The sequence below is a fragment of the Rhinolophus ferrumequinum genome, chromosome 7 (genome assembly GCF_004115265.2).
Source record: "Rhinolophus ferrumequinum isolate MPI-CBG mRhiFer1 chromosome 7, mRhiFer1_v1.p, whole genome shotgun sequence".
Taxonomy (NCBI): domain Eukaryota; kingdom Metazoa; phylum Chordata; class Mammalia; order Chiroptera; family Rhinolophidae; genus Rhinolophus; species Rhinolophus ferrumequinum.
The window spans coordinates 90,620,850-90,635,833 of NC_046290.1; the positions used below are offsets into that span (position 1 = coordinate 90,620,850).

The 14,984-nt window shown below is 41.3% G+C and overlaps 1 protein-coding gene across 9 annotated transcripts in view; it reads right to left on the reverse strand.

Annotated features, from left to right (window-relative positions):
* LOC117024855 (NXPE family member 3-like) overlaps positions 1-9,524 on the reverse strand; it is a 71,411-nt gene extending 61,887 nt beyond the window's left edge. The window contains exons 1-3 of one of the 9 annotated variants that reach the window (XM_033110464.1): positions 9,420-9,524; positions 8,653-8,772; positions 2,852-3,606 (exon numbers count right to left, since the gene is read on the reverse strand). In XM_033110464.1, coding sequence (XP_032966355.1) covers positions 2,852-3,591 — 740 coding nt within the window. In that variant the 5' untranslated portion in view covers positions 3,592-3,606; positions 8,653-8,772; positions 9,420-9,524. The other 8 variants (XM_033110466.1, XM_033110460.1, XM_033110467.1 and 5 more) reach the window with 8 other exon arrangements.
* Between the last annotated feature and the right edge of the window lie 5,460 nt (positions 9,525-14,984).

Consider the following 14,984-nt stretch of genomic DNA (forward strand, 5'->3'; position numbering starts at 1 on the left):
GCGTCATTTGGCATAACGGTGATTCACTCCAGGGAGTGGCCTGTTCTGTGAATTGTTCTGTACACTGTAGCCAAAAAGCCTCCTAAGTTTCCGCGAGGGACGCGAGCAGGGCAGCACCTGAGTAAATCCCTCTCCCCACCATCTGCGACATCTTACAATATGGGAGGGAAGCAAAGTAAGCCTGCGGTCCTAGACTGCATGTTAAAGAATTTTAGAAAGGGTTTTTTGCGGAGATTATGGAGTCCACATGATCCCAGGAAAAATTAAGAACCCTCTGTGAATTAGAATAGCCCACTTTTAACGTCAGTTAACATCAGAGGGAACCCTAGACCTGGCCATTGTCCTACGCGTTTATATTGTAGTGACCAGCAATCCTGGAAACAAACCGTTAAGCTGTTGCCTGGCTAGATTAAACTGCTGCATGGCGACAGGGGAGTGTGCAGAAAAACTGGACCTCTAAGACATTGCTGGTGGGAATGTAAAAGGGTATGGCCACTCTAGAAAATAGTTTGGCAGTTTCTTATGAAATTAAATATCCACTAATTACACAACCCAGCAATTGCACACAGACATTTATTCCAGAGAAGTGAAAACTTATGTTCACATAAAAATCTATAAGTATGAATATTGATGGAAGCTTTACTTACAATAGTCAAAAACTGGAAACAACCCAAATGTCCTCAATGGGTGAATAGTTAAAGAAACTGATATGATGAAATACCAGGCTGCCATAAAAGGATGGATTATTGATGTACGCAATAACTGTTTTCTATTGTAAGTACTAATTCTGTGTCAATTATGTGTGTTACAGGTATAATCTCCCAGTTTATATCTTGACTTAAACTATGTTTACAGGACTTTTTGTCATGAAGAAGTTTTTGATTTATATATCACCCCATTATGAATATTTTCTTTTATGATTTATGCCTTTTGTTATGTCTAAAATAATATTTTCCTAATCCAAAATCATAAAGTTATTTTCTGCTATTACCTTACTAAGTTTTAAGGTTGATTTTTCAAATTCAGGTCTTTAATCCTCCTGACATTGATCTGTATGTATATAAACTGAGGTTCAGACCTAGTTATATTCTTTTCTGTTTATTTCTATTCAATGCATTCCCCATTGGTTTGAATGCCTATTATGTTTAGGTAAAGTTACTTATCTTCATGGATCTAGTCTTTTCTATGATTTATTTAACTACGCCTAAACAAATGCCACATTACATGTCAAGAGACTATTTCACACACAAAAAAAAACATTGAAATATAAAGAGATGAAAAAGGGGTATGCCATGCAAATTCTAAGCAAGGGAAAGCTCTTCTAGCAATATTCATAGTGTAAAAATTAGGACTTAAGACAAAAAGCATGAAAGTAACATAAATAATTTACCATTAACATAAAACAATCACAAAGTTGAATGCATTTAACAACAGAGCCTTGAAATAAATAAAATGACTACTTCTTGAATTACAATGAGAAACAGTCAAATCTACAAACCTACAAACACAATATAATACATTTATGTCTGAAACTAATAGACTAAGCAGACAAAGAAATAGTGAAGTTATATGTGTTTGGAATAAAAAACTTAAGCTGAATCAAATAGGTTCAGAATTTCATTCTGAAGAAATAGAGAATACAAATTATTTTCAAGGGACTATAAAATACAAACAAAAAATTAGTCATCTGTTGGGTCACAAATAAATTCTCAACAAATCTCAAAGAATCAGTACTAGAAACCATACTTCTAGTCATAGTGCAAATAAATTAAGAAAAAATACAAAGATAGCTGCCTCCGTACCCTATATCCAGAAACTAAAAATAACTCCTAAATAATTCATGACTTAAGGAGGAAATCACTGTAGAAGTCATAAAACATATAATACTGAATAAAATGAAGCTCCCATATGCAAAATTTGGAGAATACAGCTAAAACTGTACTCAGAGAGAAAATTTATAACCTTAACTATAAATTTTTATCCCATATAAAGAAGATTGATATATTAGTTAATTGTTCTGAATCGTGAAATTAAAAAAAGGAAATAAATCTTAAAAGAAATAGAAACAACAAATATTAAGTTTACTAACGGAAACAAATAAAATAGAATGGGGACTTAATTTTCCTGGTAATATGGCAGACTCAAGTATTCACAACAAAAATACACTGAGAACAACTAAAAATTCTGGACAAAAAGAGTTTTTTAAAAAAATATTTTTAAAAATGGATTTTTAAATAATTGAAAAGCTAACAAAATACAGAAAAATCAGATGAAAAGCTTAGTGTAGGCAGGAATTTAAAGAAATGAATGACACACGCAAGCCACTTTTGCCCTAGGTCATTCATTCTGCCTTGAATATTTCATTTCTTGTTTTTCCTGGAGAATTCCAGATCAATTGTAACCTTCCTAAGTGGATAGCCAGACTAGGTTTTTGTGATATATATTGTGTTTCCCCAAAAATAAGACCTAGCCGGGCAATCAGCTCTAATGTGTCTTTTGGAGCAAAAATTAATAGAAGACTTGGTCTTATTTTACTATAAGACCGAGTGTTACATAATATAATAAATATAATAATCTAATCTAATCTAATCTAATATAACATAATAACCGGGTCTTATATTAATTTTTGCTCCAAAAGACGCATTAGAGCTGATAGGTCTTATTTTTGGGGAAACACGGTATCTGCGTAGAAAAGTCTGTCACATGACGGTGCTAAAAAAGCATGTGTTGAATGACAGTATAAATAAATGAGGTGTAACCTGGGGAGGGTCATTGGGTCACAGGCACAATATTTAAAAGGAAGGATGTGGCTTAGGGTGAGGCAGGCGTCCCCGATTCTGAGTTTTCTTACCAAGACAGCAGGGCCTCATCCTGTGGTGTAGTCACTTTCAGGTAACGCCCACTTGAGTGCCCAACTAAAGAGCTGCAAGGCAGGGTAGAGGGTTGAGCACAGAACCAGAGCTCACCCGAATCCACATCCCTGTACTGGCAGGTAGGCCGTCTTGTTCCAGTAGACTGGGGGTCAACATTGCAAATCACAGTCTCTTCAGTTCCTGTGGGGCCCCGAAAGTAGCCCACAAAATCAACTGTGGCCCTTTTCTCTCTCCAGATTCTTCGCAGTACCCCAACTGCCTCGCTGGAGTGGATCAGACGCACCTGTACTTGGGCCTTCCCAGCCCAGAGCAGGGGGAAGGACAGCAAGTATGTGCCGTTCTCCAGATCCTGGACGTCCCCAGGGAGCCCAGCCTTCAAGTCAGGCCCCAACAGCTGCGCCCGAAACAGATCCCCACCATGGGTCTTGGGTCTTCCCCGGTGGTCTCTGGCGATAAGGATGGCCTCCAGGTAGCCTCTCAGGGCATAGCTGGTCTGGGCAGGACCCCTCAGGTGGTAGGTGGAGGCCTGGGGGCTGGTGGAGGCCAAAAAGTCCCCCTCATCTTCTGGGGTCAGAGGCCAGTACAGAAGGTGGGTGAGGTTGGCAAGCTCCTGGGGGAGAGAATCCAAGAGCGAGGGAGATTCTGTAGACTCAGAGGCAGATTGAGAGGCAGGGCGGGGTGCTGGGGGCCGAGGGACGGTGCTGTCAGGCCAAGACATCTTGAAATAGAGGACCTGTGGGTAGAGAAAGGAGAATCTATCCGTGGTTTGTGTTTCCCTCACTTTCTTCTGGGTAGGAGATGTCCACTCACCAAAGCTAGTCCCCTCTGCCAGGGGTCCTATCCTGCCTGCGCCAGGCTGTCTGTCACTCATCAGCCTCGTGTCTGAGTCATTACCACATTCATCTTGTGTGAAGGTGAAGTTATGTCTCTGGGTCTCAACTGTCTCCTTATCTCAGCCTTATTCCCTCTACTACCGCCTTCCCCCACCCCCCACCCACCCCCTCGCCACAACATACACAGAGATAAGTGCAGGTCTGCATCCAACTGTCACATCTATAGTTTTCCTCACCCCTCACAAGTCTTGCTTTCCTTCCAGAACCTGGCATTCTGATTAAGTGTCCTCTTTTTCCTCCCTAGTCCCTCTCTCCCACCATCTCCACCCTAGATTTCCAACAGAGTTGTGGGTGAGCAAGCCCATTCCTCAATGCTGCTGAGGGTTATAGAAGAAGGAGGTTAGACTATCCCGAGGGAAATCCCTCTCTAATTGGACTCAGATTCAACTACAGAAACCACTGGAAAAGTGAGAAGCTGTAGAAAGGCACAGACACAGGTGTGAGTTTAAGAAGCACTGAGATATGGCAGATTCTTTTCTAGGAAGACATGGTGTTTGCTACAACAAAGTGTCTCCTCCGGGGGCTCAGAGCTCTCTGGTATCATATTCTGAGAAACACAGCACCACAAATACAGACCAGAGAAGTGTGAGTATGCAAACGGGAAGAATAGTAGAGAGAGGCCATGTTCTGTGTCATGGAGGGTGATAACAGAAGTGAGAGGAAGCCTGTGCACCTAGCCTATCAGATACTGGCCTACACCCACCGTAGTCCCCTCTGCTCAGACAAGTGTTATTCAGACAAGACAAGTCTCAAATTCCATGGCAGCACATGGAGGGTGTGTTTGAGGCTGCAGTCTCTGATTTGATCGCTGGAGGAGAAACACTCACAGGACTGGCTCATCTTCGGGATGGAGAGGCGCAGGAATGAACATCACAGAGTCTGGGCTCCAAATCCAGTACTGTGTGGTTCCCTGGGATGCTTGGCCCACACAGGCCCGTGGCATCTTGGGGGGAAGCACGAGGTTGGACAATTAAGTTTGCGAACTCATCATAGAAAAAGTGCTACATACATCATTGCTGAATATCGCTACGGTCACCTTCGAAGTAGTCCCCTTGGGAATATGCACTGATGCCAGCTCCTAGTCCACCCTTCAAAGCAATTGTGGAACTCTTTTTCTGGAATGGCCATCAGAGTTTTCGTCATATTACCCTTGATGTCTTGAATGTCATCAAAATGTCTTCCTTTGAATATTTATTTCCTTTATCTTCGGGTAAAGAAAGAAGTCATTGCAGGACAGATCAGGTGAGTAGGGAGGGTGTTCCAATACAGTTATTTGTTTACTGGCTAAAAACTCCCCCAAGATAGTGCCCTGTGAGCTGGTGCATTGTCGTGATGCAAGAGCCATGAATTGTTGGTGAAAAGTTCAGGTTGTCTAACTTTTGGACGCAGCCTTTTCAGCATTTCCAAATAGTCAACTTGGTTAACTGTTTGTCTAATTGGTACAAATTCATAATGAATAATTTCTCTGATATCAACAAAGGTTAGCAACATTGTTGCAACAAATTTGCGAGCTTAATTGTCAGATGTAGTATACATGGCAAGGTGTCTGATCCTTATAGAACCTGTTCACAGGCCCTCATCCTGGGCTGGGAGAATATCAGGAGGGTCACTGAACTGGGAGATCACAGATGAGAATGGCTCCCTGTCCATCACTACCAAATGGCAAAAAAAGGGCAGGTGAACATGACCCATGTTCCTAGAAGCAGAGACTGTTTTTCCTCCTGTCACTTGCAGCTTTGCCACCACACAAAGGGTGCTGAAGATTTGAACTGACCAGTAAGAGTGGCCAAGAGTTCTGGTTACAGTAAATTTGAACAGATTGGAGAGAGAAAGACCAAGAATAACTGTGTAACATGCAAAGAATTATTAGGTATGGGAGGTTACATGGATGTTTGTTTTATTATTCCTGGTATGTCATATACTATATATATATATATATATATATATATATATATATATATATATATACACACACACACACACACACACACACATATATATAATGTGTATCTATGTATACATATAATGTGTGTATATATATATATATATACACCGTATATATATACATATATATATATATATATATATATATATATATATATATATATATTCTCTGGTATGTGCAAAGTATTTCAAATTTTTAAAATCCTCTGCTTAATTTCTCTTTAACCAAAGAGGAATTATAAAAAGAAAAATACAATCTGTGTATATAGAAATAAAAAGAGAAAACTTCAGAGTGACATCTTTTAGGTGGCAAAGTAGGAAGCTCTGGATCCTCTTTACCTCCAGGAACACACAGATTCAAGAATAATTCACAGACCAATTCGCTTTGTGAGAAATAATAAAACTAACTGAGAAGCTCCAACACTCTAGGCCCGCATGAAACCAGACTTACCTAAATTGGTAGAGAGACTCTGGACATCCTCTTGCCAGAATCCCTACCCTGGGTACACTGGGTACATGGGATCAGGAAGAGAACGCTTAGCTCCCAGCTTCAAACCTGCCTGACTGATTCCCCCTTTCCTATATAAGAAAAGGCTAACCTGAAGTTAGTGCAGCTGCCCACTCTCATGCTCTGGACTCTGCCCCCACGTACCCCACCCCCTGACACTCCACCGGTGTTTCTCTTCTTATTACCCTAGGCAGCCAGCATCTTTGGACACTGCCATGGGCATTCTCTCTCCGCCCTAACTTTATAAAAACTTCCTTTGTAGAGTCTGTGGATGCTTTCAGCTTTTGTGAATGACCAGGGGTTAATTCCACGCCAGGACTGTTACCACAGCTCCTCATCTTGGCTCCACACAGCTCCCTGTGCTGTGTGAAAAGCCAGTCACAGAAACACAAATATCGCATGAATGATTCCCTGTATATCTGAAATTGTCAAATTTGTAGAACGGAATTGTGGAGTGGTGTTTGCCAGGGTCCAGGGAGAGGGGGAGGGGGAGGTACTAATTAATGGGCAGAAAGGTTCAGTTAAGCAAGAGGAGTAAGTGTTACAGGTCTGCTGTACAGCACTGTACCTGTAATGTCGTCTTGTATATTTTGAGACATTGGTAAGCAGGTAGATCTCATGTTAAGTGTTCTTATCACGATAAAATAAAATAAAATAAAATAAACAATTGGTTTTACTCAAAAGACAGTATTAGAGTGAAAGGCAGGCACGACAGAGACCTGGAGAAGATAGTTGCAACATGTACAACAAATTCAGGAGCTTATGTCCCAAATCTATAACGAATTCCTACAAATTAGTAAGGAAAGACAGACAACTCAATTACAAATGGATAGAAAATACTTTAATAGCATTTCACAGTAGAGGACCAATGACCAATAAACACGTGAATAGGTGCTCAGCTAAACTGGCAAGAAAAGCAATGCAAATTAAAACCACAGTGAAATACCTTTACATAGTCAAAGAAAGGCTGCAACTAAAAGACGGACAATACCAATGTTACTGAGGATCTGAAGCAACTGAATCTCTCAGGTCATGCTGGTGAGAGCATAAATTGCGGAAACCACTTGGAAAACTATTTGACAATATGTACTGAAATTTAAGGGATGCACACCTTAGGACCAAGCAGGTTAGCTCCTATACCCAACAGAAAGGCATGCATATGTGCACCAAGCTATGTTTAAAATAGCCCCCCCAAAAAAAGTCCATCTACACTTAAATGGATAAATAAACGGTCACATATTCATATACTAGAGTACTAGAATGGGGTGAAAATTAACAATAATAGCCACACTACAACAAAAAGCTTCCTCAATTGCTCTCCCTTCAATCTCTGCCACATAACCATTATGATGTTTATGATTTCCATATAAGTTCTATATCAACCTAAAATGTATCCATCAAATATATATGTACATACACATACACACACAAAAATATGTGTATGTAGATGAATCTCACAAAAATATTGAATTAAAGTAGACAAACATAAAGGAGTTCATATTGTATGATTGCATTTCTATAAAATGCAAAATCATGCAAAAATACACTAAAATGTCTATAGTTGAAAAGAAGAGAGGGTACTAGTGATGGAGAGGGAGGCAAAACAGGAAGTTTCTGGGTGTACTGATAATTTTTATTTTTTGACTTGAGTGATGATTATACAGGTATGTTGTCTTTTATTTAGTTGAGCACTATGATTTATATATTTCTTATGTATGTTATAATTCAACGTTTATTAAAAGGTGGGACGCTTTGGGTACTGCACCAAGATGTCTCTCTCTCTCACAATGAAAGGTTTCTCTGGTAATGAAACCAACACTTCCTTTGGACTGGTTTATTAAGGAATTAGGGTTTCCCTGCCAAATTCCTTCACGCTTTTAGAATAAAGACCAATATATGAACCTATCTTGCGAGATCAACCACTTTTTAATAGAGACCAGAAATCCATATTTTCATGTGAAACCTCCTACTGTTTAATTATCAATAACCCATTTAACTGTTTTAAACCTGAATTTAAACAGGCCAAACAACGTGCATCTATAGCTACATTAAGCACCACAGCTCCAGTTTTGACCTAAGGACAAAAAGAGAAAAGCCTTTTCCTGGAGGTAACTCACCATAGCTGAGTTCCCAAAAGACACAATAAAGGTCACTCCGGCCGATTGCTCCATTCCACTCCAAGAGTGGAAAGAGTCACTCCACTCTTTCCAGACAGAGATTTTTTTCCTGAAGCCCTGCCTCTTTTTCTCTGTGCTAAAAAGCAGGACAGGACACCACAGACGTCTATCTCTTTCTCTTATACTTGGGCAGAAAAGGTGAGAGAGCTGAGGACAATGTGAATGGCTTCTTTTTTTCTCCACTGGAATTTCCCTGAACAATCCCTTCCAGGTCTGTGTTTCTCATCCCCTAATAGACCCCACACCCAACCACTCACCCGCCTCCTAAGGACGGCATCCCACCCTGCAATTGCTGAATTGGAGTCACACAGGGGCAGAGAGAAGACTGAAGCTCCCTCAGTCCCTTCTCCCAGATTAAGGCAGTGATCAATCCAAATCTCTGGTTACATAAGGAGACAACAAATAAGCCAGGGATCAGAGGAGTGGAGGCAAGGGTAGTACTCACCCAGACCAGAAAGACCAACCCCACAGTCAGAATCTTGTACCCCTTGCTTTGCCCCATGAATGGACCCATGGCAGCCTAGACTCTTCTCCGAAATATCCAGTACGAACCAGGGACCCAGGTGGAGCATAAAACAGTAAACGTTTATGATAGCCCCTCCCAGTTATAAAGAGTTTGTTATCTCTGGTAATTTTCCAAGAGGGGTACATGTTCTGCCTGATACTGCAAATTATTCCGGGTGCTGTGTCTCTCAAAATCCACCATTCGAAACCCTAGGTTTCCCCTAGAATTTCCTGAGTCTCACTTCCTGGACTTAGAAATCATTGCAGCTTCCTGTAAGCAAGTAGATTCTATTTGGGGATGCCAAGGTCACCCCTGGGTCTTTGCACTAATGACCTCTTTCACAATTATTTTAGACAATAATTCACTATACCCAAAAGTCATCAATGAGAGAACTTACATTTTGTCATTCACTTGTAAATTTTCATAAGATATATTTGGTGTTCATTGTAGATTTTTTTACTGATATACTGTGACTCCATAATGGGAGGGTTTGGGCATGAGGGAGCAGAGGGCATCTACCTGCCAGTCAGCCTGGCTTATTCCAGAGGATAATGGAGAGGTGACTGAGGTCTGCAGGAGTCAGGGCGAGATTCAGCATGTGTCAGTGTCAGTGCCCACTGCCCTGAAATACATAAGATGAAATAATGTAAGGTGGAGTAGAGAGCTGGAATATCAAATCTAAGAAAAAGAATACAAATATGCTAAAACAATGACCAATATTGTTATTGTTGATTGAACTTCGATGTGGTTCTGAGACTCTGAATCACCTGGAGTGAAAAAAGGGACAGTGAAAAGTGTGTCGGTATTTCCCAACCTCCAGTCATGCACTAGGAATTTCACATGATTTTGTCATATACATATCCTGTCTACACTGCTTTTAACTTAATGTTTTTCCTTAAACTTACTCATTGTAAAAATTCAAAGGCAAAAAGAATAGACAAGCAATAATACCTACAAAACTAAAGGTGTAGGTATATATTATATTTATGAAAATTTCAGCTTACAGAGAAGAGTAAGAAAATAATAACAAAATGCCCACCACCCAGCTCTATCAAATTCTAGTTTCCTACACCTCAGATTTGTTAAAGAAATGAAATGTGTCCTCAATTGCTCTCCCTTCAATCTCTCCCAGATGACCATTATGATATTTATGATCTCCATATAAGTTCTATATCATCCCTAAAATGTATTCATCAAATATGTATATATATGTATATACACATATACACATAAAATATGTGTGTATGTACATACATATGATTGTCTTTGCCTGACAAACAACAACATATCTGTTTCTGCAATGTTTTTCAATATGTTTTTGAGATTTATTCCTGTTGATATATGCAGCTCTGGTGTCTTACTCAGCCCCTTCCTTCTTTCCCGTCTCTCCCTCTTTCTGCAGTGGCCACATTGTCATTTCTTTGAGCGAGCAGAGTCACCAAATTTGGCTGCCTTACTACCTCTTGTGGGTGGCTTCATGGAATGGGAGGTGTAGATGAAGGGGAGGGAGAGTTATCTGGAAGAGATACATGGAAATTATGTTTGTAGACCTGAATATTGTTTTATTTGCTTTTGTTTTGTCTAATTTTGAGGCAATATGGCCCCAGTTTACGAACATGTTCTTAATTTGGAGGTTTCTAATAGCAGCCCTAAGCTGAGGTTTCGGGGACTGAATAGAGGATGAGTTGACAGTGTCGAACACAAGTAATAGAGAGCCAGTCCTCCAAAATGCAAGAAAATGTTATTTAATAAGTCCACAGTGGTGCCAATGAACCAACGGGACTCCCTTCATTTAACCCCCATGGGGTCATGTGCGCTAGCAGCTCTGGGAATAAGACATCGTCATCTTACCACCAGGTTCCTTTAAATACAGATGCCTGCCCCAACCCGTACACGCTCACCTTCTAATGGAGCCAGGAAAAGAGCCCCTCCTTACCCTAGCTCCCACTCTGCCAGTGACTTAGCTGTCACTGACTGGCTGGCCCTGGCCTGGTCCTCTGGCTCACCATGCTACTCCTCTGAGGTCACGTTTGCCACCCTCACCTGCCTCACTCCCAGATCCACTTTTTTGACCAGGAATGAATGTCAAGCTAATAATTTTTCCGGGCCTTTCAGATCCCACTGTAAGTTGCTCCTGCTATCTGTCAGCCACCATGTCCTTCCTTTCACTTCTAAACAATGTCATCTCCTGACTCAATCTCTCCAACTCACTACCTGTCCTAACACTCAGCGATTTCAAACTCCATGTAAGTGAACCTTTCAACATTATGGCGTTTCAGTTCTGGAAGCTGCTTTCCACCAATGACCTTGTCATCCAGACTTTCTCAGCTATTCACTCTTGGCTGACCATGCACACCTGAGTCTGTGTTTTCAAACTCCAAATACCCCATCTCATCCTCTCTCTCAGGCAATGACCATGGTTCCCACTTCTGAAAAAATTTCACACACACTCCCGCCCACAATCCATCCACCTATCAGCATCTGCATCCATATAATCAGCCTGCCCATCTCTTACCGTGGATGAACTGTCTATACTCTTATCTAACCCTTCGCTAGAGTCTATCCTTTCTCACCTTTCACAAGGACATTGCCCCATAAATTCTCCTCACTCTTTTTCTCTCGCATATATAACTATGGTATGTGGCCTTTCAGGGCCACAGTACATCAACAAATATGTTTTATCTATGGTATTAAAATTGTATGGAAGGGTAGCAATTAGGAAAATAAAATCTAGAAAGACTCCTAAGGAGAGCCTTTTAAAAGGTTAACAACCACTAACTCAGAGGAAAAATCAAAAATTTACACGGCTCTTCGTAATCTGGTCCCCAGTGCCTCCCAGAGCTCGTCTCCTACTACTCTCTCGCTTGAGCATTCAGCTCCAACCACGTGGCTTCTTTGATGATTCTCGAGTATTAATACATTAGGCGCGCAAGTACATCCGCTCACACTGAACCTTTGCGTTTGCTGTTACCTCCGCCGTGGACATCTCTCCCAGGTTTCCTCCCAACGGACTCCCTCACCTCCTTCGTCTTTGCTTGACCCTTCTCAGTGTCTCCTCAGAGAGAACTACTATGACCCCCCTATTTAATACTGCAGCATGCCCCCCTTACTTCCACACTCTGGGTCCCATTTACCCTGATCAACTTTTGCTTCTTTTTTTTCATAGCACGTACTATCTTCTAACATACTGTTTCATTTTCCTTGTATGTGTACTGCTTGTTTTCTGTCTCCATCCACTAGAATATAAACTACATGAAGGTAGAGATCTTTGTCTCTTCTATTCACAGCCCCTAGAACAGTACCCAGCACAGAGTAGCTCTCAGTGATGAAACAAATGAATTCTTTCCAGCCTTAGGCGAAAAACTTAAGCCCTAGAAGAAGCTATAAATTTAGCTGAGTTGAATCTATAACTGGGAAGAAAGTATGAGGCCAGGGCTGAGGCTGTGACTCATGACTACATAATTAATTCTGTCTGGGACACCTGTCCTTAGGGCCATAAGAACAACTAGAAATTGAGGCATGTTAAAGATGTTTCTGGAGCCTAGCGCAGGGCGAGAGGGACTTTTTGCCTGGTCCTCACATTCATGAGTAGCCTCAGATGTAGGTTTTGAACATTCTCTCTAAAGGGGGGTTCGTTATATATTCATTCAGCCAGAGTAATACCCACAAGAAAGGAAGGAGATTTTCAGTTTACAACTTAATGTTGTCTCATTACAGCATTCTGCCCCATGGATCAACTTGTTAAACCCTGTAATTATCGCATGACTATCAAAATCATAAAGCTTTATAAAATGTCTCTGTGTTAAAAGCATTCATTTGTTAAATATAACTATTTCCATTATGCTACGAATTTGGAACCCTCCTTTTGCTTCCCTTTGGTTTTTTACATACTACTAAATTTGAGAAATGGAAGCCACCTGGGCTTTAAAAGAGCCTGAGCATATCAGATTGGCTTTGTCCCCTCTTGGCCACAGAGAACCAAGGAGGTGGGCACTGCAATGTTATATGAGATCCTGGCACTTACAGGCTGCCCGGGCCCCAGACACTCCAATGCCTCCTTCCATTCTGGCTCACCAATGCATCCCCAAAATATGTACTTACAAACATATTCCTTCCCCTTTGCTCCATTATCCCACAATACTCCTGGGTGGGGGCGGGAATAAAAGAGGGAGAACCAGGGAGGAGAATTCAGAAGTGTAGGCCCACATGTAAAAACTGCCACGGAGACTATCCCAGGAAAGGAACAACCGTCCTCTCTGGGTTTTTTGGCTGTGATGGTTCGTTTTATGTGTCAGTCTAGCTAGGCTATGGTACCCAGCTGTTTGGTCAAACACCAGTCTAGGCGTTACTGTTGAAGGAAATCACAATATGTCACCATAAAATATGCCTCTTGGACAAAAAACAATTAGTTTGAGCTAAAAGGTGTTTTAAAAAAAAGAAGAAACCATAGATGTAAGGGCATTCTGACTCTCCCCTTTTTCTTCCTGAAAGCAGGAGATAAAACTAACATATGGAAGATGTCAGAAGGGAGGTAACATTCTATTATCAAGGAAAGGAAGTTGACATGTAGAGAATTCTGTAAAACAGGCCTTATTTAAACAATTCTTATCTTCCTTTAGCCTTCTTATAGTTTAGTCACATTTCCACAACTACCTCTCTTTGCTCAACCTAGTATAAAAGCATTTAGCTTTTGCCACTCCTTTGGGTCTTCATTTCCTTATGAGTGCTCCTGTGTCACATAAAATTTATATGAGAGAAGTTTGTATGCCTTTCTCCTGTAAATCTATGTCAATTTAATTCACAGACCCAGCTGAAAACCCTAAGAGGGCAGAGGTAACATTTTCCCCGTCCACTGTGAAGGTCGTTTTTAGATACGATGAATATTTAATTTTCAATAAAGCAGATTAGCCTCCATAATGAAGATGGGCATCATCCAATTGTTTAAAAGCCTTAAGAAAAAAGACTGAGGTTTCCCAGAGAAAAAAGAATTCTCCTGAAGATTGAAATAACATAGAAACACTGCCTGAGTTCCAGCCTGCTGCCCTGCAGAAAGAATTTGGACTCCAGATTGCAACATCAACTCTTGCCTGAATTTCCAGTCTGCCAGCCTACCCTACAGATTTCAGACTTGCCAGCCCCCTGTATAGAGCATTAATTATTAACACAAAATCGACTCTACTAATTCCGATAGCTATGTCAGTCACAAAGTGACAGCCATGCCAGAGCATCACGTGAAAAGCGCATCCAGTGAACACCCAATTCAGATACAGGGTGGGGTGTGACCACTGCATGGCTTTATGGGACTGCAGCTGGGTGCGCCATACCAAGTCTTGAGCATGAAATCAGAGTTCTCTGGGCAACTCCTCACTCAGGCCTCAACTGAGGAGCTGACAGCCGCATCTGCACTCGTCCCAGACGGAGCGCTTGGCGCCTCGCCTCCTGGTGTCTCACCAGCCCTGCCCGAAGCCCGATACTCCGCACCACAGCGCCTAGGGACTCTCGTTGAACACTGGACTCTCTCATCCTTCTTGCATTTAAGACTCTGTTTACCTTGCCCTATTACTTGCAAACTTGTGTGACCCTCTTATGTGAAACTGCTGTCAACTATTGGAGACTATCCTCTGGTCAGAGCCTTGGTTAATGCCCGTGGTAAACTGAGTCAATAGGACTAGATCCATGGCTTTATTCTAATAAAGTCTGACATTGTGGAGAGACACAAACGTGTGTGAGACACAAACTGCTACTTTGATAGACACATCCCGCTCACGACACCCCCACAATTGCGTGAGCTAATTCCTTAAAATATCTCTCTATTTCTCCCTCATTCTCTGGAGAACGCTGACTAATGTAGTGGTTAACTTGTGGCTAGTTTCTGTTGGTTTTGTGTCTTTGCTGCCTCCTTTAGCAGTCTTCTTTTCAATCCAAATTTTTATTTGTTTGTTTGCTTTGAAACTAGACCTCCTTGCCTCTCACATACAACCTCCTTTTCTCTTATCTTCCTAATATCAATTATTACGCTATCAAACAGCCATCAACCGACTTCCCAACCCCAATTCTGCCTTTCTTGGTTCTCTTAACCCCGAC